Source organism: Motacilla alba, chromosome 2 (genome assembly GCF_015832195.1).
Source record: "Motacilla alba alba isolate MOTALB_02 chromosome 2, Motacilla_alba_V1.0_pri, whole genome shotgun sequence".
Taxonomy (NCBI): domain Eukaryota; kingdom Metazoa; phylum Chordata; class Aves; order Passeriformes; family Motacillidae; genus Motacilla; species Motacilla alba.
This window is the reverse complement of record NC_052017.1, coordinates 113,418,359-113,442,835: the sequence shown is the minus strand read 5'-3', so window position 1 is coordinate 113,442,835 and position 24,477 is coordinate 113,418,359. Positions and strand designations below refer to the sequence as shown.

Sequence of the window (24,477 nt, the reverse complement as noted above, 5' to 3'; positions counted from 1 at the left end):
TTCTAAGAATTCTGACAAATTAGAGAAGTTGTATTTTGTTATATCCAAGTGGGCTTTGGGGACATGCATGTGACAATGCATTTTGCAGTGTGATGCTTCTCTGCTTCATGTGGAGAATACTTTGGACTTTGTTATTCATTAATAGTTATTCCTACCTCATCTAGGTGAAAAGCTTAGTAACACTATGACTATAAGCAGTTACAAGGAAAATGGTACATTCTTTGTCCAATATTATGCCTCAGACATTTTCTAATACCAAAAGCTTCTGAGAAAGTTGGTCTAGAAATCAGCATTATCATGGACAACTTTTGTCTTCTGTGCATAAGGAAAAGTCTTTTATCCAATAGCATGCTTATTGTTGCAAAGAATAGGAATTATTTTATCTTTTCACTTAATCCTGTGAAATGGAGGAAATGTTTTCATTATTCATAAAAAGGTAGCCCGTTTTGTGTGTAAATTGTTGAGCTCTTCATGTAATAAAGGCCCTGTAGAAATTGAGATCCCACTAATTGTAGGTGTAGCATTGCCCTCACCTGGATCCACTGCATTGTCATTTTGCTGTATTCATAAGGTAAATGAATGAATGAGAGTACCTGACTGTCCTCCTTCATTCTCCTCAGCATTTTAGCTACATCATGTGTATATCTTGTTTATTTACTTGTTCCAGTTGCTTCATTTTCCCCTGATTCCATAGTCCTTCCATGTCTCTAGTGGCCTGTCCCTGAGGTCATCTGCTTTTTGCTAGAGTGACTTTAGATGATGTGTGGTGAGCATTGAGGACTATAAACATTTAAGAGAAAATGTTAAATGCCACTGAGAGGACTTGATAATATTTTAACAGGATTTGTGGGGGTCTTTTTTCCAAACAGGAAATAGTCTGTAAATGTGAATAGTGAAGGAGCTAAGTCCATGAGGACTTAGTCCATTATATCTACATGTCTGTCTTAAATATTGTCTACCTAACAATAGTAGTACATTTCTTAACAATAGTAGTACCTCAGTAGAAGCATTTGGGGAATGAAACTCTTCCTTTGTGATAGTGGAAGGTGTTGACAAGGGCATTGCAGGGGAATGGTTTTATAAGGGTCTTGCTGGGAGAGGAGGTAAGGAGTCATCATCATTTTCTCCCTTAAACAAGATGATTCGGGAACCTCAAAAAGTGGAGGTGAGGGTTGTGCTCATTATTTGAAAACAGAACTTTTTCTTTGAGTACTGGAGCTGTTTCTGCCTCCTGCCTGTATGTACAAAGCCCCACATAGATGTTCCTCAGCCATCAGAGAGCTTCGGTCAGTTGTTCTGAAGTCCTTCTGACATTAATAGGTGTTTAGGGATACCTGTTTGCTCACATTCACACTCACCAACAGAGGATGCTGGGGCTGTATAGAGCTGAACTCTGTATCAAAAGGAAGAATTATTTCTGGAATGAATGGGAAGCCAGAAGGGAAAATGTTTTGGGAGGAGGAGGGGTAATGTTACATTACTGCAGGGCTCCTGCCAAACAGCTTCAGCCTGCTGAGGGGTATGTATAGGGCTTTGCCCTTACACATCTGGAAGAATTGGACAGGATAAACCTCCCCATTGCAATGAGGCACTGAACATGTTTTCTGTGTATACCTGTGTCATCCAGGAGGCCTTCTAGCAAGACAAGGAAGACCTGCTGCAAATTTACAAAAGGGTGATGGCAGGGGAAAGGGAGATACAAGGGAAATTCCAAAAAGGCCCTCTCAGTTTGCTCAGGCATACCTAGACTTGCCCTCCTTTGCGATTTACCTATAGCATGTTCATCATTAAGAGGTTTTATTATTTTTTTAAAATTAATTTTATTTTCCTTTGCAGGTCACCTTTTAAGCTGCTATTTCCTGTATAATTAAGCAGAATGAAGGCATTAGGTTCTAGTAAAGTTGGGCCTAATCCAGAGTCTTCTCTTATTCAGTCCTTTCTGAGTAAGAAACTCAAGTCTGGGCCCAGCATTTCACATGTTTTGCTGTTACATCTAAATTATTTGTGGTCTGTGGATTTTTATTTTTTTTTAACTATATGAAAACTCATTTGCTTTTGTCTAATTTTATCTCTTTATGTGTCACTGTCCAGCATAGCATTAGTTGAAATTATGTAAGTATACTGCAAATTGAAGTGCATAATTGCTACTGATAATGCAAGAATGATTCCTACAGTTTATAATTAACAGTATATACTGTTCTGTGCATGGGTTGGATCTGTCCCTTTTAACTTTTCCTTTCTGATTCTTTCCAACCCCTGGTCTTGCCGCATCACAGCCTTTATGAATGCACTGGTTTCGCTGGAGTCTAGTCCATTGTTCCTTTTGTTTTTCAGACCAGTAAAAATGGGAAGTACTGGATTCTGGTTTCCTCCAAGAAGAGTCAGCGGAACTGGTTAAGACCAAAATCTGAGGACTTTAGTGGGCAAACATCAGGTGTGCATTGAACAGAGGATGCTTTAATCCTCTTTAAGTATATGCTTCTTTAAAAATAGTATTATATATAAGCTTTTGTGTAATGTGTTTGTTATATTTGATACTGCATATAATCATTCATCCTGCAGTTGTGAAAGCACCAGTAAGAATGTGGATTTTAAGTGATAATATGTTGAGACACAAGCAGGCAATATTACTCATAAAATTCTTTCAGCTGGTCTTTGGAAAATTTAATATTTGAGGATCAGTGTTTTTTTAAAATTTTATCTCCATTGCTCAGTCTATATATCCACACCCAAAAAAAAAGGAAAAAAGTGGTTATTTGCTATTCAGAGATCAATACTAGCATTCTGAATTGCCTCACCTATTGAGAAGTGATACTGAGATAATAGTGCATATGTGGTTTTTAATAAAACTCTGTCATTGTCAAAGATTGGATCCACACTATATTTGTTCTAGTGATGCATTTTTAAGGACACTTAAACACAGTTCAAAGTCAGCTTAATTAGTTTTGATCGTAGAGGAACAAAACCCAAATTTTTCATCCCTGTGAATGTTTTGACTGGTACAGCAGCTAGGTTACCTGGAATTTTGGAGAAGACAACAGTGATGTCATATTGGCCTGAATATAGATGGTCTCCAGCCTGAGGTGTGATCTTTGCATTGAGAAAAGGAGTGAGAGGTTGTCAGATGTTAATTTGTTAAGCTTAATATGCTGTTTCATAACAAAGGCTGCTATTGATGTCACATCAGGTTTCACCCTTCTGCATGGCCTCATATCCTGCATCTCCCCTGCTTGATGCATGTTCAGTTCCTTCCCACCCACCCCAGTGTTACCAGCTCACCGCTATTCTCATGTCCTTAGATATTCCCAACACCTATGCAGCAATCCCTGAGCCTCCCTAGCCCTACACCCCCATCCTGGTTCTGTCTACTCTCCCTCTCTGTGGTGGCTCATCCTCCTTCCCTGTATCTTTCCTGCTGTCCCCGCTTCTCTTGTCACCGTCTGGGCACAGACTCCACTTGCTGCGGAGCTGAAATAGCACCACTCTCGTGCAGCAGACTGTGGAGTCTGGTCCCTTGCCTTTTCTGCTTATCCTGCCTTCCCTGTCTCAGGCTAAGTGTGGATTTGGGAGAGGGGCCAGAGGGGCTGGATCTCTTGTACCCCATTGGGGCTGTAAGTGTGCCCTGGCCATGCAGTGAGGGCTGTGACTGCTGTGCTCTCAGCTCTGTGTGATGGGTCTCATGCAGATGCTTGTGTGATATAAAACTACCCTGTGAAGTGTTGGATTTTTCTTCTCTCCCCTGAATTTCATTTTTCAGGAGAGATTAGACTAAACAAAATTTTGTTCTACATTCAGGCCAGTATGCACTGAAGACCAATGTGTTCATTAACAGAAGAACAAAATTAATTTTATTACCGGATTCTGATTAAAGCCTATATTAAAAAAATACTTTTCAATCCACAGATAAATCACAACTTTGATGTGAATCAGACTCTCCTTTTGATTACATTGGTGGCTTTATTGAAGTCTTTGGAACTGGTCATTATTTACTTTTATTGAAGAAAATTATTGCTCTTAGGTCTCCAAACAACTGTTCCTTATGAACTAGAATTAATGAACTAGATTGTTGATTATGAGACAGAAAATAAGATTAAGCTGATACTTTGAAGAGCTGTGCATTTTCCCACTCATGGAACTGATGTCTCCAGGCTTCATCCCATGAGTGGGAATGAGTTTGAGACAAATCTGAAATCAAGAGAGTCCTTAAAGAAATGCCTTGTCTCTCACTAGGTATCTTTAAAAGAAGTTAGTGTTTCCTTATGAAATTTAAGGGAATAAAGTGGTCTGCAAAACTGCAAGTTTAAAGGAAGTAGCATAGTTTAACCTGTCATTCAAGGACTTAAGGGTTGAAAAGAAGCAGATTTCCATCTTGGTGTACCAGTACTTCTCTCCTCTAAAGACAAGGGAAGATGGGGAGGAGGGAGGAAAAAGCTTAGACAAAGACATACTCTGTATACACATTTCACATGGAGGTCTCAAGTCTGAGGATTTCTTAAAATGCAGACATTAAAGAGGCACTTCCTCTCCCTGCTTCTCCTGTCCTGCCATGCATTGAGGAAAACACAGGCTTTCCTTCCTTCTCGCTTTCTTCCAGGACCATGCTGGGGCGCTTGCAAGGACCGTGTAGTTTTCGCCCCGGCACACCTGGGCACTGCTCTCCACTCCTCTCTGGAGCAATTGGTTGCCTCCATCTCTGCTGAGCCTCAGCAGGGGTGAGAGGACAGCTAAGGCCGGGGCTCCCTCCCAGCTACCCGGCCTTCCTCACTGCAGGAGGGAAGAGCCTGGTTTGTTTTCCAGGGAGGTGGCGTTGGGCTGGAGCAGCTGCAGCCTGGTGGTGCCTGCCCGGCTCCAGCTGCCCAGCTCCACCTGTCCCAGCAGCTGCGGCTTCCCCGGCCCTGCTGCCAGGGCTGTGGCGCTGCCCAGACGCCGAGCCCTGGCCCGGCCGCTGCCCGGCCCCGGTGCCACCTGGCCCGGCCGCCTCTTGCGCAGCTGCCCCGGCAGAGACTGGAGAGGACAGCAGCTGCCAGCCATGACACCGGGGCTAGGGGTGGGTGGTGGCACTTTCAAGGGAGAAAGGCTAAATTTTGGGGCTTTCCAGCCCTCAAAAATGCTTGCATTGAATGCTGTCCTGCTGTCCTCCTTGTCCCTGCTGCTGCAGACCTCGCACTCCACCCTTCCCACTATGGGTAGCACAGGATTTTGGTATCTATAGTAGCAGTTGTGCTCCAAGGATGAAGCGAAGCTGTCAGCAGCCCCTGACAAAGGGGGGCTGTTGAGTGAGTGCCCTGTGGTGGCAGGTGCCCAGTTGCCACTATATGATACCAGATGACAAATTTAAAATTGATGATAAATTCTCACCCTCAAGTCAGACACAAGGATCACGTCACGCACTGCCTGACAATGAAAGCATCCAGTTTAGTTGACATTTTGCTGTGCCACAGGGGCAGGACTTGGAGCCTCCATCCTGAGCTAGCCTGAGTCTGAGTGCTTACAGGCTTCGTGTCTCACAGGGTAGCGTGAGGAGGCTGGGGGTCTCTAGCACTGGCTTGATAAAGCCCTGATCTGTCTAATCTAACCCTAATCCATGGGACTTCTGCCATTCATAGATTAAGTCTCTTAGCAGAGGGTGAGCTTACAGGAGAATTTCACCTGATGTTAGGCATCATTTGCAGTGCATGCATTTTCCCAGAGTAGATGCGTAGATGTGCTGTAATCACAGGGAGGGAGGTATATCCAAAAGGGAACATGAGCTTTGCCCTCCATAGTGTCTGCATGGGTACTGCTGTGTTTTGTGCAGGTTTTCAAACATTTTGAGGCTTACAGGCTTTGATAGTTGTGTGTGTGTGTAAGGGGGGGATGTCTGTGCAAACACCAGAGGCGCGGCTGTAATTCCTTTGAAATCGGAAGCTGCCAAAAGGTGCCTGGGTAGGTAGGCTCTTTGCCTGATGCCTCCCTTAATCTGACAGAAACTCTGCTGTTCTCCATCAGTGCTTGAGGGGAAAATTGTGAGGTGTGATTTCAGGGCATATGTGGATCTGTTCATCCTGAGCAATGCGTTTTAAGAGTTGCAGCAAATAGTATAAAGAAACCTGTAGGTATTAAGTTAGACCAGCTGAACCTAACTTTATTTTTAAGTTTTATTCAGAAGCATCACATAGCAAGTAAACTTCAAAATCTAAGTTTAGTTACAAACTAGTTGTTTCTTATTTTTTTTTTCCAGTCCCCTTTTGCTTTCTTTTACGACCACATGAAACTTGAGAAGCCATCTAAAGCTAAATCATTTAGTGGAGTTGGGCAATTCCCAAGTGTCCAACAAGAAGGCCTGGTTTAGGCTGCGATGGCCACTGTCATTCCTGGTGATTTGTCAGAAGTAAGAGATACCCAGAAAGTCCCTTCAGGGAAACGTAAGCGTGGTGAAACCAAACCAAGAAAAAACTTTCCTTGCCAACTGTGTGACAAGGCCTTTAACAGTGTTGAGAAATTAAAGGTTCACTCATACTCTCACACAGGAGAGAGGCCCTACAAGTGCACACAACAAGACTGCACCAAGGCCTTTGTTTCTAAGTACAAATTACTAAGGTATTAAACTCTATTTATCTTTCAGATTATATTATCTATTTTATGTTGGCCGTGTTAAGCCGTGTAAAAGTATATATTTCTGTACGCCTTCAGCTGATTGCAGAGAGGATGTGTTAATTAAAGTAGCTATTGGATTGTTTCTAGAATTCTAAATTACCTAAGTTTGCAAGCTAATGTCTTTGATTTTGTTTCTTAATTTGTTTTCTGCTTTTGTTTTCTGTTTGTTTGTTTTTGTTTTGTTTTGTTTTGTTTTTAATGAGCGTAGAATTTTCATTTGTATAAGGAATTGTCACAAGAAAAAGAGTATGGACTGAAAGTTCTTTGGCTATGGACTTTTACACGAGTACTTTCATACTTGCCCATATACCCCTGTTACCGTAGCTAAGACCCACCAAAACTAAAGTGTCGATTTAAGAGAAATGGCTCGCGTTTTGCTATATTTAAATTTGTCAAACTGTCTTTGTAGTGTCATGCTTTCAGTTAAAAGGTTCTGTTGCAAAGCAGCCCTTAGTGTAGTATTTAGCTGCCATTAAAAAATGAGCACGTGTGTTTTTTGATCAAAATAATTACTTACAGAATATATCTGTGTTTAAAGGCATATGGCTACTCATTCTCCTGAGAAAACCCACAAGTGTAATTATTGTGAGAAAATGTTTCACCGAAAAGATCACCTAAAGAATCACCTACATACACACAATCCCAACAAAGAGGCCTTTAAGTGTGAAGAATGTGGAAAGAACTACAATACCAAGCTTGGGTTCAAACGTCACCTGGCTTTGCATGCTGCAACAAGTGGTGACCTCACCTGTAAGGTATGTTTGCAGACTTTTGAAAGCACAGGAGTGCTGCTGGAGCACCTAAAAACTCACGCAGGCAAGTCATCGGGTGGAGTGAAGGAGAAAAAGCACCAGTGTGAACACTGTGATCGTCGGTTCTACACCCGAAAGGATGTCCGCAGACACATGGTAGTGCACACTGGAAGAAAGGACTTCCTCTGTCAGTACTGTGCACAGAGATTTGGGCGGAAGGATCACCTCACGCGCCACATGAAGAAAAGTCACAACCAAGAACTTCTGAAGGTCAAAACAGAGCCAATGGACCTTCTAGATCCCTTTACCTGCAATGTTTCTGTGCCTATTAAGGATGAGCTGCTTCCAGTGATGTCTTTACCTTCCAGTGAACTGACATCAAAGCCATTTACAAACACTTTGCAATTAAATCTCTACAACACTCAGATTCAGTCCATGCAGAGTTCTGCATCTGCACACCAAATGGTTGCCACATCGTTACCATTGGGAATGCCTTGTCCAATAGATATGGAGTCTGTCCACCCTTCTCACCAGCTATCATTGAAATACCCACTCGGTACTACCTCATACTCAATTTCTATGCCTGAAAAAGAACAGCCATTGAAAGGGGAAATTGAAAGTTACCTAATGGAGTTGCAAAGTGGTATGCCTTCTTCATCCCAGGATTCTCAAGCATCTTCATCAAAACTAGGGCTGGATCCACAAGTAGGGCCACTAGATGATGGGTCTGGGGAAGTTTCCCTTTCCAAGGGCTCCGTTCCTATTAGTGAACCTCTAAATGCCCCATCATTGGACTTTTCTCAGCTGTTCAACTTCATACCTGTAAATGGCCCTCCCTATAATCCTTCTGTTTCAGTGGGAAACCTCGGGATGAGTTATACGCAAGAGGAGGCACATTCTTCTATGACTCAACTCCCACCACAAACCCAGGATCCACAAGATCCTAGCAATAGTATAGGTCTTGGGTCTCTGCACTCATTGTCAGCAGCTTTCACAAGCAGTCTAAGCACAACCACCACCCTACCACGATTTCATCAAGCTTTCCAATAGGATGTACAAAGCTGGCTTGTTAACTGTCTATTTGTAGAAATGCCTTAGGTGACCATTTTTAACTTAGTGCCTACTATAAGACATTATAAATTCTCTGCTTTTGTACAGTACCAATCTCATGAAGCCAGTAAGAAATTTAAATTAACTTTTTTAAAATGTTTTGAAAGTGTTTATTCTCAGCTGTGTTTACTTTGGTTTGTTGGTTTTTTTTAAACAGTCTCATTGTATCGTTTTCATTTTCACTGCCAATTTACACATTTAAAATGTTCAGTAGAAAGTCATCCCAAGCAAACTCACAACACTCATCCCATTTTTAAAACTTTTTCAACCATACCAGCTATTCTGTTTTATTGATGTCAGTGGTAGAACTGCCACTTTTACCTTTTAATATATTCTACTATTTGCAAATAATCCATTTAAAATATGTATCACAAGGATTCCTGAGATTTGGGAAAAAAAAATTCTCCAGTCTGTTTCCAAACAAATCCTATTCCCAAATGGTGACACATCTGACCTATTCTATAATGACAAATCTAAATTTTTTAAATGAATATAGAATTCAGATTTTTCTGAAAACTTGTGTGTGTATATATAGAAGTCCATATATACACATGTACATATATATAGCATTTTGACTTGTATTGAAGTCATTATAAAAGTTGTTAAGAATTTTGCCATTTTCTGGCTTAAAATTTGGTGGCCTGTTATGGATAACAGAAGAAAAAAAAATTAGTGTAATTCTCTAAAATTAGGGCTGAACAGAATTTCGACAGAGAATCTCTGCTTGCCTAAATGACAGATGTTTCAAGTTGAATTTGAAACTGTTGTTGTGCTTTCGTGACTCTGGCATAGGGAAACAGACAAAATTAATGGCTGATCTTGAAATATAAAAGTGTTGTAATGTAGTAATGCAGAATATTTTGTCGCAGTTTTTGTTTTAATTCTTAACTTGCTGTTTTTTTCTCTTTAGTAGCCTAGAAAGAGTACTGCATAGGAACCTTCCAGTAGTGTGTTCACGTTTGTAGGCGTCAGTCTTCTCCCCGCTGCCACCGCCAAAGGGTGGATCAAGTCCAGCCAGAAAGTGTGTACCTATTTTCAGTTCAAAACTAGCGTGCAGTCAGAAAGTGAATGTAAATTTGCAACTACCAGTTTGTTTTGTTTTGTTTTTATTGGAGTGATCTTTTCAGTTGTGTTACATGGTGTGTTTTGTCCTCCTAAGCAACAAGTTAGATGTTAATCACACTTTCTACACCTGGGTACTTGGTTAGGGACTTTTTGCCCATTGCCAAGATTTAAAGACAGGACTCTTAGGAGTGAAGTAAAAGCATATTGCTTACACCACTTTTACCTAATGCAATATATATTCTATTCCCCAACCCCTAATAACCAAAAGAGGAAAAAAAAAACCTAAAAAAACAACCAACCCTGTGATGCATAAAAGCAAACTAGATTTGCTGTAATTCAACAATAACATTATTTTCCTTGTCATTTTTGTACAAGGAATTAAAAAATGGAAATCGAGTACATTAGTATCTCTCAAACAATAATGAGAATTCATACAAGGTTTTAAGTGGTTAAACTAAATATACTTCACAGAAACTAAAGTTGCTCCCATTTAAGGAGCTCATGCTCCAGATGTTTTATCAGTAGCTCCTACTGTTTTTTTTTAATGCTAGGAGCAATATGCAGGTGTAGTTTTACTATTTTATACATATGTGTATTTAAATTTTATTACTGAAGAATAACATTTTTATAAATGTGTTTGTGTTCCAAAGGCATTAAAATAAGGATGTATTAATAAGGAAAATACCTTTTGAAATTCTGCAAACTACTCCTAGATTTTGGTTTTAGGAGCACGTTATCTCAAAGTGGGCATTTAGCTCTGCTTCACAACTGCTTCCTCTGGTTTCTGTGAAACAGATTGCTCGCTTGCTTACATCTTTAGTTGAATGACTTGTTCAATATTGCTTTTTTTCCATTCACCTTTCTAAAGGAAAGAAAAACACAGATGAACAGAGCACAAGCTGAATGCAACCGAATGTAGCTCTAGTTTACATGAACGACCATAACGCATCTAAGAAAAACTTGGATTTATTCTCAATCCTTTTAATCTGAGATGAAGATAAATGGACTTAATTCCTCCAGTGGGTTATGTCCCTTGTGGAGCTGAGCATCTGCAACTCTCCCTGCCGCAGAGGAAAGCTGCAGGTGCTTGGCATCCTGCAGCTGGCCCAGCAGTGTGGCCGGGCAGCACTGCCCTCCCTGGGCAGCCTGTGGCACACAAATTTCCAGTCTGGAGCCACTTGTTCTCGGCCCCAGCTGCTGAAAGACTTCGTGAAAACCAAAACCCACAGACACTTTGCCAACATCCGTTTCTTAGTGCGTAGCCAGAACCCTTACTACCTTGTTTGTGCCTTAGCTTCCTGAAAAGGGATTGACATTTCACTTAGAGTTAGATATACATTTCACTTGAGAAATAGAGACCTCAGACAAGATATTGAACCTCATTCAGTCAAGGTTTCAATGGGTGGCTGCACCCAGAGTGTTTGCAGCTGAACTAGGATGTAGGGTAACATGGAAGCAGATTGACCCTTTAAGCAATACCAACACCACCAGAGTGCTTTTGAGCATCACTTAGGCAGAGTCAATATTGGCCACTACTAAACCATCAGTTTTTAAACCCCGTTTTCTTGATTTCCCATGGATTCTTGGTGGGAGGGGGGAGGGCTGGCTGATCATGCACCACTCTTTGTGCAACTTCTAAACTTCTAGTAAGGTTGTTTTGTTCTTGGTTTTTTTTTTTTTTTTAAATATATATATTTTTGTGTACTTGTTGCTTGTGCTTTATTTAGTAGTAAATTGTGGAATAGAGTGATTTATTGTTAATTTGGCAGTAGCGGTTTTTAAAAACCATATACTGACTGAAACATGAGCCAGAGCTGATTGCTTTATTAAGCTAATAATGAATGTTAAGAGTACATATTTTCAGGATCATTTGCCTAGTGAGCTAAACTTGTATTATAGGCCAATATTTTTTAAAATAAAGCTTGGTCAACCTCTATGTTACACATATTACAAGATATAGCACTTTCAAAAAGAAAACCTAAACCTTTTAAGAAAATTTCTTACAGGTTATGCTTTTTATTATAAAACCTTTTATTATAATTTGTTTCAAGTGCCATTAGATTACATATATGTAGGCCTTTGGTATAATGCTTTGTGTACAAAATGGTAGACATTGTAATTTTAAACAGGTACATTTTTACAGTGTTTTCTTATCAATTTGCTATATTGCACAGAACCAGTGTGTCTTTCTTAAGGGTTTTACAATGGTTTTTACTAGGTTTACATGTTTCAAACTACACTGTCTTCTACTGCCATTTTGAATACCAGTCAAAAACAATTAGGAGTTTGTCCTCACCGTTTGCAAACTGTCTTCTGGAGTTCTTGATGGTAAACTTTGTCAAAATTATTTAACATGCAGTATTTGATACAGATTTTTTTAATCACATCCTATCATTGCTATGCTGCTGTCTGAAGTTACCTTTGCGCCTGATCCTGCATCCATAAATGCTATGGGGATCCTGCATCCTTTGTTATGTCTGTCTCATACACTGGTTTAGCAGCTTCTCCTGTATTCTTCTCAGTCTATAGATAAGCCTCTGAAATATATGTACTTATCTGGTATGTAGTAAACCATTATAGGCTTAGCTGCCCGTCCCGCTTCCCCCCAGTGTACAGTTTAAACCACAGCTTACTTAGCATCATGCTCAACTTACAAATAATGCCACAGTAGTTCAAAATGTGTTTGGGTAGTCCCAAAGCTTTTATGCAATAAGGGTGTCTTACTTTTGTTGGAAGGCAGTGTCTTTTGATAACAGTTATCTAGCCCTGGAAGTGACACAGAACTATTGCTAATCATATGTAAACACTTTTCAGTATAAGCTTCAGTGGTACAGTTGAACCAGAGTGAATGTTTATCTCCTCAGAAACACTCCTGCAATATTGTTATATTGGATCATGCTGCTAATGTAACTTGGGATACAACTCCTCTCATGGTGCTACAAACCTCCCTGTCTCATTCAGATGTATTTTTACCCATAGAAAAAAAAAGGACTATACTAGACTTATAGTTGTATGATATATTTTTATACTGTGACTTAATTTGTCATTAATGAACTTTTGTGCAACACCACAATGTATTCATATGCACTTGCAAAAGTAAAATTTTGGACATGCAAATTTAAACGCTGACAAGCCCAGCTCTTGTTCACAAAAATAGGTGACTGCTAGTTAATGTTAAATGTGGGCTTTTTATATGGTGTGGAGTGAAGAACATACTCTATGTTACTAAAAGCCTTAGACAAAAACTGGGAAGAGTATATTGGTGAATGATGTCACACCCAAACCTGACTCGGATTGCTGAAATTATATTTTTAGCTAGTGGAAAAATTGTTTGGACTTGTATGCTAAAATGTTTTTAATGATAAAAGTTTTGAGTTGGAAAAAATAGAGAAAAAAAAAAAGAACACAGAAAACCCTGCATTCCAGACTGAATTTGTATATGTTTCTTGCATTTAAAATTTGCTATCCTGTGATATGGGAAATTGAGTTGCTTATCATGTATATGTACTTTAAAATGTATTCACAAACTACTGTTGTATTTGTATAAAATATAGACAAAAAGATTGCATATATATTTTTGTGTATAAGCTCTGTAAAATAGCAATCACATTATGAAGCTGCAGCAGAACTTCATTTTAAACATTCACATCCAAAGAAACAGACTATTTATTGTCCACATACCCTGATTATAAAATATACCTTGCTGCTATTAAACAATAGTGCTGCAGCTTCTTGTGGCCTACAGTGTTATGTTTGCTGTACAAAAATATGTGAACTCCACAAAATATATCAATAAAATTACAGAATGGTTTTAGTTAATGAATAACTTATGCCTGGCATTTCAATAGATAATCTTGATCTGCATGTTTGGGATTGCAAGAATTAATTACAGAGTCCATCCAGTTTTGCTGGGAGTAGTTTGCGAAGGCATAACTGTCTTTATAATTTATGGCTGGTAAAATGTCAGTTTTTCAGAAAATCTTAAGGCATAAATATCTGCGTTTCATGATTTCACCAAGGAACAAATGGGATGATGCTACTGTGTCTGTGACAAGACAGATCTGAACTGAAGGAAGCAATTGAGTTTGCCATCAAATTGCACTTTGAGACACTGGAAGGTAAGTATGGGATATCCACAGTGGGACCATTCCTTTGGGACACACAGGTGATTCCCCATCATTTCAGATTGGTGCACGTCTCATTCATCGTTTGTTGTAGTTTTCGGGACAAACTTAAGGGTGTGCCATGTGCTAGACACAGTATGTGGATGTCTCTCTGCAGTATTTCCAGGAGAAACTCGGTTGCTTTGATCCCGTAGATGATCCCATAGATGTCTGTCTGGCCTGGCACTGACTTCTGAAGAAGGCAGGCTAATGCTTGGGGAAGAGGTGCCTTGCAGCCAGACAAGCAGCCTGCACACAACTGCAGATAGCTCTGCTCATTCCACACAGGTGTTCCCTAGCATAGACTGTTTGCCAGGAAAGTAAAAGAGTAGCATTTCACATTTCATTGTTTTTTGGAACATATTTTGTTAACATCTTTAGCTCTGTCTGGGTTTCCCTGCTTTTGAGTTTCTCTCTTTTCCAAATCGTGGCTTTTTGGGTTCCTTGCTGTAACCCAGTTGGAGAGAAATGATTGTTAGAGAGAGTTGGTGGCTTTCACCTTCTCCACATGCAGACATCTTTCCTTTCTTGTGATCCCTACCCCACTCCTCTGAGCTGACTTATCACTTCTGTGCCACAGGTTTCTGACTTGTTTGAGAGGGTTGGCCTTGTTATTTTGAGAGTCAAAAGCTCAACACATGCTCTATTTTATGAAATACTCTGCAAAACAATTTATAACCTCCCACAGACACATACCCCCCCCACACACCCTCGAGAGAAAACCACCTCATTCACTGTGTTGCTGTCCTAGCTGGTCTCACCCACTGTTACTGATTTAATATGCCTTCCTTCCAAGCAGATAGCCTCTAGAAATTCTATCAGCCTCTGCAATAATTGAAATGGGATTGCACCAATGACATCTCTGTGTTATACAGAGATCTCTTGATACAGTCCCTCCAGAATTTCCCAGTTAAATTCAGAGCCACAGACATCTTCCCTTCTGTCTGTCCTGTAACCGCCTCATTCCAAAACTTGCATAAGAAAGTACAGAAAAATGGTTCTGTAGCATCCTCTATAGCTGGTCTCACTGTCCTCCAGGAGTGGAAGAGGAAGGTTGATTTGATTTTTCCCCTTCACTTTTCCTCATTCTTTACACCTTCTTTTCCTTTCCACATACAAGCACATCTTAGGATGAAACCTGGTTTTTGACAGAGAAATCGACAACTGATGCAGAGCTGCTGCTGGATGAGCAAGAACTGAGCAGCTACATGCTGTTGGTTTCCCTGCTCTGCAAATCAAAACATTCTGTTAAATCGGATAGAAATTAGGTTTTCCAAAGTGGCAGCTTTTGTAGTTGGCACAGCAAGGATTGGTGATCACACACAGGCAGCAAGTGGGACAGCAAGATAAACTCTGTTACAAAATTTAGTCTGTACTTAATAGTTTGAGAAGCATTTTAGAAGATTAACTGGTGCTTATCAGTGTAAGCTGGGGCCTTTAGCAAATAAACAGCAACACTGTATTTCTGTTTTGAACTACACCGGAGATAATGGTGTTGAAAATGACAGAGCCCAGCAGTGGTGTGAAGTTTCAAATTCCTCCTCATGTGCTATATCCCAGGTAATTCAGTATGAACTTTCTCTACTCCTAATAAAGATGTAACATTTTGCCTGGTATTTTTATCTTTCTACAAATTTATTTATTTATTCATTGGTCTGCATGTCCTCAAGTAATGAACATTTTCAGAGAAATAAGTATTTGTAAAAAAATACAATGAACAATTCTGTTCTTCATTGTCATCACTCAGCCTTTTCTCATTTGGGGATATTTGTATCACAAGATCACCAGCTACAAAGCTAGTTTGCCTCAGAGGGGACTGAAGAGACATCAGCTGCCAGCTGAGCTTTCTGAAAACAGGTCTATGGTAATGCCTGCTGTGGCTGAGCTGGAAATCATTTGAATTGATCCCTTGATATTTTACCCGTGGGGCTGATTCTCGCTGCTGCACTGAACTGCCACATACAAAGAAGAATGGTTTAGTGTCACTTTCATGTGTCAGATCTCTGTTTGATGTGTGTTAAGCAGTGCAGAAAACCTGAAGAGTCACAGTTCCTAAAAATCAGTACATTGCTTAAACTCTGGTGCATGTTTTGTGTGCACATGTATGTGTGCATGCATGTATGCATGGGAAAGTAATCCAAGCTGGAAAAGTTGCTAAATTAGTTTCAGGGTTTTTTTCATTTTGGTTTTCTCCAAAATGTTTAAGTCTAAAGTGTTTGTGTTTTATAAATCGAAAGTGAATCATATTGTTTATTAAGGTATCCCCAAGTTAACACAGTGTGTGGTTTCCCAGGCAAGCTGGCAGAGCTTCTTCCAACTACTCAATTAATCTATGACAGACAGCAGTTTATCTAAAGGGTGCACAGACACCAGTGAGAAAGGTGTTTGTCAGCTGTCCTTGTGTAGTCCTAGATACAATTTCAGTAGAAAAGCTCTATAGGCTGTCCCCCTGAAACTAGGCTCAACTCTGGCTTACTGGCTTTTGTGTTAAATTGTTACAAATACATGGTCACGGGTAAATCCTTAAAGTTCCTTCACAAGTACTTACATTGAAAATAAAATACAGGCTTTGTATGGTTTAGGGGCATATCGTAAGTGAGCAACATCTGAGCTGTAACATAAGACTATCAAACATTCCTGACAAATATGAAAGTCCCAAAACTTTCTGAAGTCTCACCTGAAAATTGTCTCCTTTTATTTTGTCAGTGTTTGACTCTTTACACCAGTGAAGTATTATAGGGTTGCCCCATAGTTTATATGCTCTGTTCAGCTTGGGCTGAATTCAGCAGCGTTTTTACAAGAAGCTTCTGCTTACTCACTGAAAGCCTTGCAATAATGTATTTGAATTGTATGACCCATTTTAATGTTGGCCTTAAAACCTTTTGACTTAAGGCAACCTCTGAGAATCTGCTGTCCCCCACCAGAGTACCCAGGCCACCACTTCAGAGCCACCAAATTTAGCTGATTCTCTTGCCTCTTCCCCTCTACAACTCTCCAAAGAGGTGATGTTTGCAGGAAGCCACCACATTTGCTATGGCAGTGTATTTAATATACATCACAGAGCTGGGTGTGATCTGTGTTAATGGGGTTGTGCAAGCTGCTGGGAGAGACTCACCCCTTTAGGCATCAGTCTAGGCATCAACATTAAATCCATGTACCTGGCAAAGCATCAGCCTCCCAGTGCTCGACTTAGCATTAGCATTACTCCCCTGGGTCCTTTGCTGTACATGATTAATTTTGCTCATTAAGCATTGAAGCTATTTCCTAGTCCTTAAGCTACAAGTCTTGAATTCTACCACTATATTTGGCATCTCACTGTACCCAGCAAAGTCAGCTTTGCTCCAGGGGCAAGACTGCAAAACCGGTCTTGGACAATTTGGCTGAAAATACTGCATAGGGTGCCGGCCATGTGACAGCAGTCAACCTGCCAGGATAGGTATCGGTCTTTGCATGGCCAGAAAATAGTGCTGTGGGTGAGAGCCTGCAGTTTACATTTCATTGTCTTTATCCCTAAGTTTGAATACTTTTAGCTTGTCACAAGGTGCTCGTTTAAAATTGTAGTATTAATCTACAGCAGCCAGTCTCACATTGTTATCCCTGGCTCACCTTGGTCACTGAGCCCCCTGTAAATTAGCTGTGAAACCTCACCTGCCTTTCCCGTGCCTCCAGTTAAAACCTCAGTGTGTTCAGGTAAGAAGAGCCTTTGCTTCATGCTCTTCAACACATGGAGTAACCTTAGTGTGAAGGAAAAAAAGCATCAAACAGCTGTTTGGCACTGTGTGTTTGAAACTTGATCTTATTATTTATAAACCAGGGTTTAAACTTTTAAAATGTTTATTATTATTATGTCTCAGCAGTAAAACAGCATCACAGTTCTTGCAGATGTATTTTTTCCTTGCATTTGGGTTTACCTTTCACTGCTTTAATGAAAACTTGCTTGTATTTACAGTTCCAAGGTGTCATTTGTCTCACCAAAACAGCCAAACTCTGAAACATGAGCTGGATTCTTTTCTGGCTTGCTCTTGCAGGAAAAAAAAAAATAAAGAAAATTTAAAAAAAAGGAAAAAACAAGTTGTTAATCAGTGGCCTATCTTCAGAGCAAGCCTCTGTAGGGACTGGCTCCAGACAATGCTATACTTACACCTGTGCAATTGATCATATCAGAATTCCTTTCAGGCAACTCAGAATATCATTTGAGGTCTATGAGGTGTGGCCAGAAGGAACACTTGGACTATGAAACTCTGTGCATGAGGAGAATGAAGGTTCATCATCAAATCCTGAACTGAGATCAGAGAGACTAATAGCAAAAGTAGAAAAAAGAAAACTCTTGGTTTCAAAGAGAGAAGAAAACCTCTCAGAAGTCACTAAGCCACAGGCTATGGAACTGTCTTGCTTTGAGTAGAACTGTAATTTAAGTACTGAAGAGCTCCACTTGACTCCTTTAGCAAGGTTACAAAGTAGCCTATTGGAAACACAATGCTACCTCTGTATTGTAAGGCAGTTCTTAGAAGCCTCTGGATAGCCAAGCCTTCAAGGGATTGTTACATAGTACAACCACCAAATGTACAAATATAGTAATCATTGAGGAGAAGTATATAACTATACACTCCTAAACTCTTTGAAGTCCAATCCAGTTCCAGTCCCCAGCCTGTTTTAGACAAAACTGACAATTAAGCACAAGAGCATTGCACCTTGATGAAAACAAAACTGGTGTTTGGTACGTGCCCTGTGTTGTGCTGGGTTACATCCACGCCAGCCCTTTAACGCCCTTGGTATCGGGGCTGACTTCTGTGCAGTGACCAAACAAACAGCAGCAGTAACTAAGAACAGTGGCAAAGAAAGAGTTTCTGTATTCCTGATATGCAAGTGAAATATGCATGGGGGAGCCAAGATTCTGTATTCCTTCTCATCCAGAAGCACAGACTAGTTTGGGCAGCTGGTGCAGCACTGGGTGCACAGGTATGTTTTACTTGCAGAAATGCAACACACAAGCTTAGAACAAACCCATTGATGCTGCAGTTTATTGTAGCTGTGACATACTGGAGCCCACGGGACAGGGGAAGACTGTGTGCTTCCCTCCTGTCACTTGTAAAAGCTGCTATTGCACTCTGTACTGATGAATTCTGGCTCCTACAGCTTCCTTCTCCCTCGTGGAAAAGGAAATGCAATGGGAACAGTGTGGTTGGAGGCTGCTAAGGGTTGTCCTGGGGAAGGGTGGCCAGGAGGGAAGGGGCAGTGTGTCCAGAGCTAAATGGGGCCGTGAAGCTTAACATGGATGTCCTAGAGTGATTGTGGCTCCTGGGAAGTCACTGGGCCAAATCACCAATGGATTAAAGAAAATGGTGTTCATTAAGAATAAAAGCCTGCTTGCATTTAAATCAGATTTAATTGTATTCACACTGAAAGACTCTGGATGTTCCCTTCCTTCGGGAGGCAGGACAGTTAGTTTCATTGAGGCACTTTACATCCCAAAGAATGCCCCTCTTCCTGTTAAAAAAATTCAGGGTATTCCCCAAGAACCATACAACAATGTCTACAATGGCAGGGCAAAACAGAAAGATTTCTGACAGAAGAGGGTAACAAGAAAATTACCTGAAATGGTAGCAAAAGGACAGCTGATAGATGTGGACATGGAATTTGGAAATAATATAGAAGGTCTGATGCAGCCTTTTGGATGCAATTTCAATCAAAGAAATCTGGAAACAGCCCTAATCCTGTCTATTTTATGAACATAGATTTTATTGCTGTTTTATAGCATTCACAATCATCAGAAAGGCTGCTACAGTTGTCAGATTAACAGGTCTTTGCTCAGTCTTTTCATCCACACATCCTTCTACCTGTGCCTCTCCACACTCAGCTTTCCCTTTGAACTTCACTGCCACCATAACCTGGTGAAAACAGGCTTGGAGAATTCAGAGCAGAAATATCTTTCTGGTGTTTTTATGTGCTGTATGGCACAGAAGCCTATTGAATAATTGGGGCCCTACTACCACTTGGAAAACAGGCATAAAAATCTTTTCTCTCTCTTACATAGCTTCATCCACTTTCTGCAGCTTTTCATTTCCATCACAACTCAGCTGCCTAGAAGACATTCTCTGCAAAGATTGGAAATGAAGACTTTACATACAGGCTTAAAATCGTAGTGCTGCTCAAGAAAGGAAAGTTAATACCTGTTGTCTCCATGGCTTACTTCACTGTGTATTTAAAACTACACTAAAGATCCTCTGGTCCTCCCCCACCCCCAAAACATCCCTGTGTAACTGATGATGAGCCAGAGAAATGTCCCAAAGTGGGGATAGCAGGAGGGTATTGGCTGGCTCATGCTGTACAACGGGCAGTGGTAGCACCTGACGGGACCAGGGGCCCCTTGCACTGCCACAGTCCCTTCTGGGAGGGGCCGGGAAAGAGGAGCCTTGTGTTGTCAGGCAGCCCCATCTGCAGGAACTGTCCCACCCATGGCCCTTGAGAGGTCTCTTGGCATCCCTTAGTCTTTGTGCTCTCACTTGTTAACATGTCCTGTTATCTCCTGTTTATCTAGATCTTCCCCAGCCTGTTTCATACTGCCAGATGGTAACCCAAATTCTCTATTCCCACTCATCTATGGTCCAAGTTTGTTTCCCTGTGAGTTGCAGCGGCAAATTTCTCCTGATTGTCCTAAATCTCAGTACTGGGGAAGATCTCTATCACTGATTCACTGAGGAGTGATGTCTTTGAGATCCCCCGGTGCAGCTGATCTAGAGTTCAGGGAGGGTCAGAAGATCACTTTGGGACATCAGGTTTGTGTGTTAGGGGGAAAAACTGAACCCATCTCAAGGAGGAGAACACTCCAGTTCTGCTTGCACATGGCCTGGGTACCCTTGAAACCCCCTCTCAGCGGCCTGCAGTCTACATCCAGATTAAAAAAGAACAAAAAGAAACCAATAAAAATTAAAAGAAAACACGAGGACTGCCTGTAGAATCGGTGCTGCCCCGAGATAAACCCTGGAGAAAGAGGCACTGTCAGTCTGAAGTCATGGCAGAATCTGTACTGAAAAGTCAGATATCCAGAGGAAGGTTCTGAAGAGTGAGGAGGGAAGAAATGGCTTCCAAGTTTTCCAAGATATTTGTCAAGATGTACAGAAAGATATGGGAATATTCAAAAATCCTTAACTGTATAGGTCCCATAAGGGTGCTCTGCTGCCTGGGCAGTACAGCTGGTACCAAACACGGTGGCAGTTAGCACAAGCACTGCAAATATGTGAGAGGATCAAAATTCAAAAGAGCCCTTTAAAACCACATGAACCACTAACACAAAATTATGTTTCTTTGATTTCTGCCAGAACAGCTCTGTAAATAATTTTCTAAGAAGGATCCAGAAATAAAACACACACCTGTAGTACTGCATGGGGTGTGATGGGAAGACGACCAAATAATTACATGTAATTCTAGTTACTGTATTCAAAGGATGATGCACAACAATAATTTGTCTTTATGCTTCTATTGAGGTTGCAGCACTACAAGGGCAAAGCTGAGCACCCCAACAAGTCCCCTTGTCCCAGTTATGTTTAAGTGGTAGGGTCCTACAAACGCAATTTTATATTTGTGCCTGCCACAGCATCATCAAACGTTATCACTCACCACTTCAGCTGCTTCCACTGAGAAAGACTTTGAGCTGTTTAATGCACCTGATGCTGATCATTCCTGCCTGGAGCCATGGTGAAATGCATTCACCTGTCAGGGCTTTATTTACTCCTGGGGCATTTTGCTAGAGGCATTCAATGGGCAGAACATAGTTCTTTTACTTTTGAGACTAGAAATGATGTGAAATACTTAGGAGTTAATAATTTTTTAGCTTTAAATCCATTTGCCTTAACTTTCTAGAGATTTGCTTCAGGGCTGGACAGGAATGTTTCCAGGTGAACCTGATTTGGTTCTGACAGTTGTGACAGATGCAGTTCATTTGGGGGAGGGAGGGAAAATGGTGAAGGGAGGATAAAAGGCTTTGGAAGTTAGTTTAGAGTCCTTTCTGTCAGGGAAGCTTTCTAGTGTTCTGTCTTAGTAGCTGCCTGTTGTTTTCTCCTTCATATTATGCCATCACCTATTCCTCTTAATTGTTTTCTTTCTTTTGAGTATTCCCCCTCTGCGAATTTGCGCCCCTGCAGCAGCCCTTTAGTTATCCCTGGCAAAGACAGCAAAAGCTTTTTGGGAGGAGCTTCTTCAGCCAGGACTCGTCGCTTGCCCTCGCGCCTGTCCTGGTGCTCCATTGACTGGGAGCAGCTCTGCCTCCTGCAGCCCTTAGGATCTGGGGGCTTTGGCTCAGTCTACAAAGCCACCTACCATGGTGCAACGGTGGCTGTGAAGCAGGTGAAGAAGAGCAGCAAAAACCGGCTGGCGTCGCGGCAGAGCTTCTGGGCTGAGCTGAACGTGGCCCAGCTCCAACACGATAATGTGGTACGTGTGGTGGCTGCCAGCACCTGTGCCCCAGCCAGCGAGAACAGCCTGGGCACCATCATCATGGAGTATGTGGGTAACATCACCCTGCACCACGTAATTTATGGCACTGGGGATGTGTGGAGACAGGGGGAGGATGATGAAGAAGGAGGTGGAAGGAAGACCCTCAGCATGGAGGAGACTGTGTGCTATTCTTGTGACATCATGACAGGCTTAGCCTTTCTGCACTCGCAGGACGTTGTGCACTTGGACCTGAAGCCTGCAAATGTTTTCATCACTGAGCAGGGAGTGTGCAAGATTGGAGACTTTGGGTGCTCCCAGAAGCTGGAGAAGGGCTCATCCCAGAGTGCCCGTGTTTGCCAGCAAGGGGGCACCTACACACACCGTGCCCCCGAGCTCCTCAAGGGGGAGAGGGTCACCGCCAAAGCAGACATCTACTCGTTTGCCATCACCCTCTGGCAGATGGTCACGCGGGAGCAGCCGTACCTGGGCGAGCGGCAGCACGTGCTCTACGCCGTGGTCGCCTACAACTTGCGCCCTTCCCTGGCTGCCAGGGAGTTCCACGAGTCACCAGTGGGCCAGACCCTGCACAGCATCATCAGCTGCTGCTGGAAGGCCAATGCAGAGGAGCGTCTGCGTGCAGACCAGCTGCTCCCCAGCCTCAGGGCACTCAAGCAGAGCCTCTAGGAAAACTCAGGACTCTTTATACTCCTTTTGTCTACTTTTCTTTCCCTCTACCCTTCCTCTGAACATAATTAATCTAGCCACTATGTGATCTAAAGGTTTTGTTGCTGTTTTTTTATACTGAAAAAAAACCCCAAACTATTTTGATATAAGAAAATTAAAAAGAGATTTAATGAAACGGTGGGGTTTTGCCCTGGAAGGGAATAGTGGCAAAGATGAAGATGTTGGCAGACACGATTTTTTCTGATTGATGTGTTGTGTGCTGCCTTGCTCACTAGGAAATCTGATGTGCAGAAAAATTGTTGGTTGTAAGTAAGTGAATTATGAACAAGGGTCTGCTTTTGGAAGGTTCTTTATACATAATACCTTTTGGTATTTTTAAAATGTCAAATATGAGTAGTTCTTGACACCAGCTAGGGTAGTGCATTTGAGCTTTTCCTCTTCATTTACCAAGGAATGAGTATATATTACAAATCAATGAATGCAGAAAAATAAACACAGAGTGTCAGTGGGCTATTTAACTTGTTCTTAGATGTACTTAATTTCAGCAAGTATGCTGCTTCTGATACGGAAAATGTGAGCTACTCACTTACTCCTTGAAATAAAGAACCTTTTTGTCAGTCTAAGGCTACTAAGAGTAAGAAGTTGCATTAAACAACTTGTCCTTTTTATAAGACTTCCCTGCTACCAGGTGTGTCAGTTGCAACTTGCTAGCTGGAACACTGTAAATTTTGAAGCATTATAAGACGATTTTGTGCAGAATAGAGTTAAAAGGGGGAGGAAGAATGGCAAAGTGAGGATTATTTTGCACCTGGCTCAGTGTTGGACAAGATACTGGAAGTACTGAAAAGGAAGTTTGCTTACAGCAGTAATAATGTTCCTCTGCTGGTGCTCAAAGCATACACTATTGAACTATCCTGTGCACTGCTTAGGTCTTATCTGCTATCTTTCCTAATCTGGTTGTAGTGTGTCTGGGAAAGGAAGTGCCGTAGGCAACGCTGAAGACAAAAAAGCTCTGATCCCTGACTTATCAGAACTGATAATTGTACATCTGCACCCTTATCTGGAGCTGCCTGCTGTAGCTGATATTGCCATTCTGCTCAAAGCCTCTGCTTCTTTTTAAGACAGGAGAAAGAGTGATGTTTCAGTCAAATTGTTTTTCTTCTTTACCCTTCCTCCCCCTTGCTTCCATTCTGGAAAAAAAATCCCAAAGGAATTGAGCCAGTTTCCTGATTTCTGACACACATCTGTTCTTAGCCCCGTGAAATCCTGGAAATGAGCAACTATGTGAATTTGAGATGATTCTGTAGGTCTTTATGGTATTTGGGTTGGTAATTGAAATTAATGGTTTATAAAGCATATCTAAGCTTAACTATTTCTTGGTCTTTTGTCCCCCTTAAGTGGAAATAGAAAATGCTGGCTGGAATAAAAAAAATCTGAAGTAAATTCTGGGAAAAGTTTCCTGTGTTTCTCTGTTAAAATAATTATGCTATAGAACCAGAACTTTTGTGTGTGTGAGTGTTGTATAACTTATTTAATAAAGAAGTTGTTTTATAGAAGTTATGATAATAAGTCAGTTACCTTTTGAAATTATTAGCTGAGGGCATGCAAGATAAAATTTTAGATAAAGCCATTGA

At 41.2% G+C, this 24,477-nt stretch overlaps 2 protein-coding genes across 4 annotated transcripts in view; both read left to right on the top strand.

The window, feature by feature from the left end:
* The window catches only part of PLAG1 (PLAG1 zinc finger), a 52,350-nt gene extending 38,961 nt beyond the window's left edge, over nucleotides 1–13,389 (top strand). For 2 of the 3 annotated variants that reach the window (XM_038161571.1, XM_038161581.1), the window contains 3 exons: nucleotides 2,335–2,434; nucleotides 6,221–6,579; nucleotides 7,175–13,389. In XM_038161571.1, the coding sequence (XP_038017499.1) occupies nucleotides 6,338–6,579; nucleotides 7,175–8,438 (1,506 nt within the window). In that variant the 5' untranslated portion in view covers nucleotides 2,335–2,434; nucleotides 6,221–6,337 and the 3' untranslated portion in view covers nucleotides 8,439–13,389. The remainder of the gene's footprint in view (nucleotides 1–2,334; nucleotides 2,435–6,220; nucleotides 6,580–7,174) is intronic. The other variant, XM_038161590.1, reaches the window with a different exon arrangement.
* Nucleotides 13,390–13,523: 134 nt separating this feature from the next.
* On the top strand, nucleotides 13,524–22,933 carry MOS (MOS proto-oncogene, serine/threonine kinase). The gene has a single exon (XM_038161603.1). The coding sequence runs from the start codon at nucleotides 21,794–21,796 to the stop codon at nucleotides 22,841–22,843; it is 1,050 nt and encodes a 349-aa protein (XP_038017531.1). The 5' UTR covers nucleotides 13,524–21,793; the 3' UTR covers nucleotides 22,844–22,933.
* The last annotated feature ends 1,544 nt before the right edge of the window (nucleotides 22,934–24,477 follow it).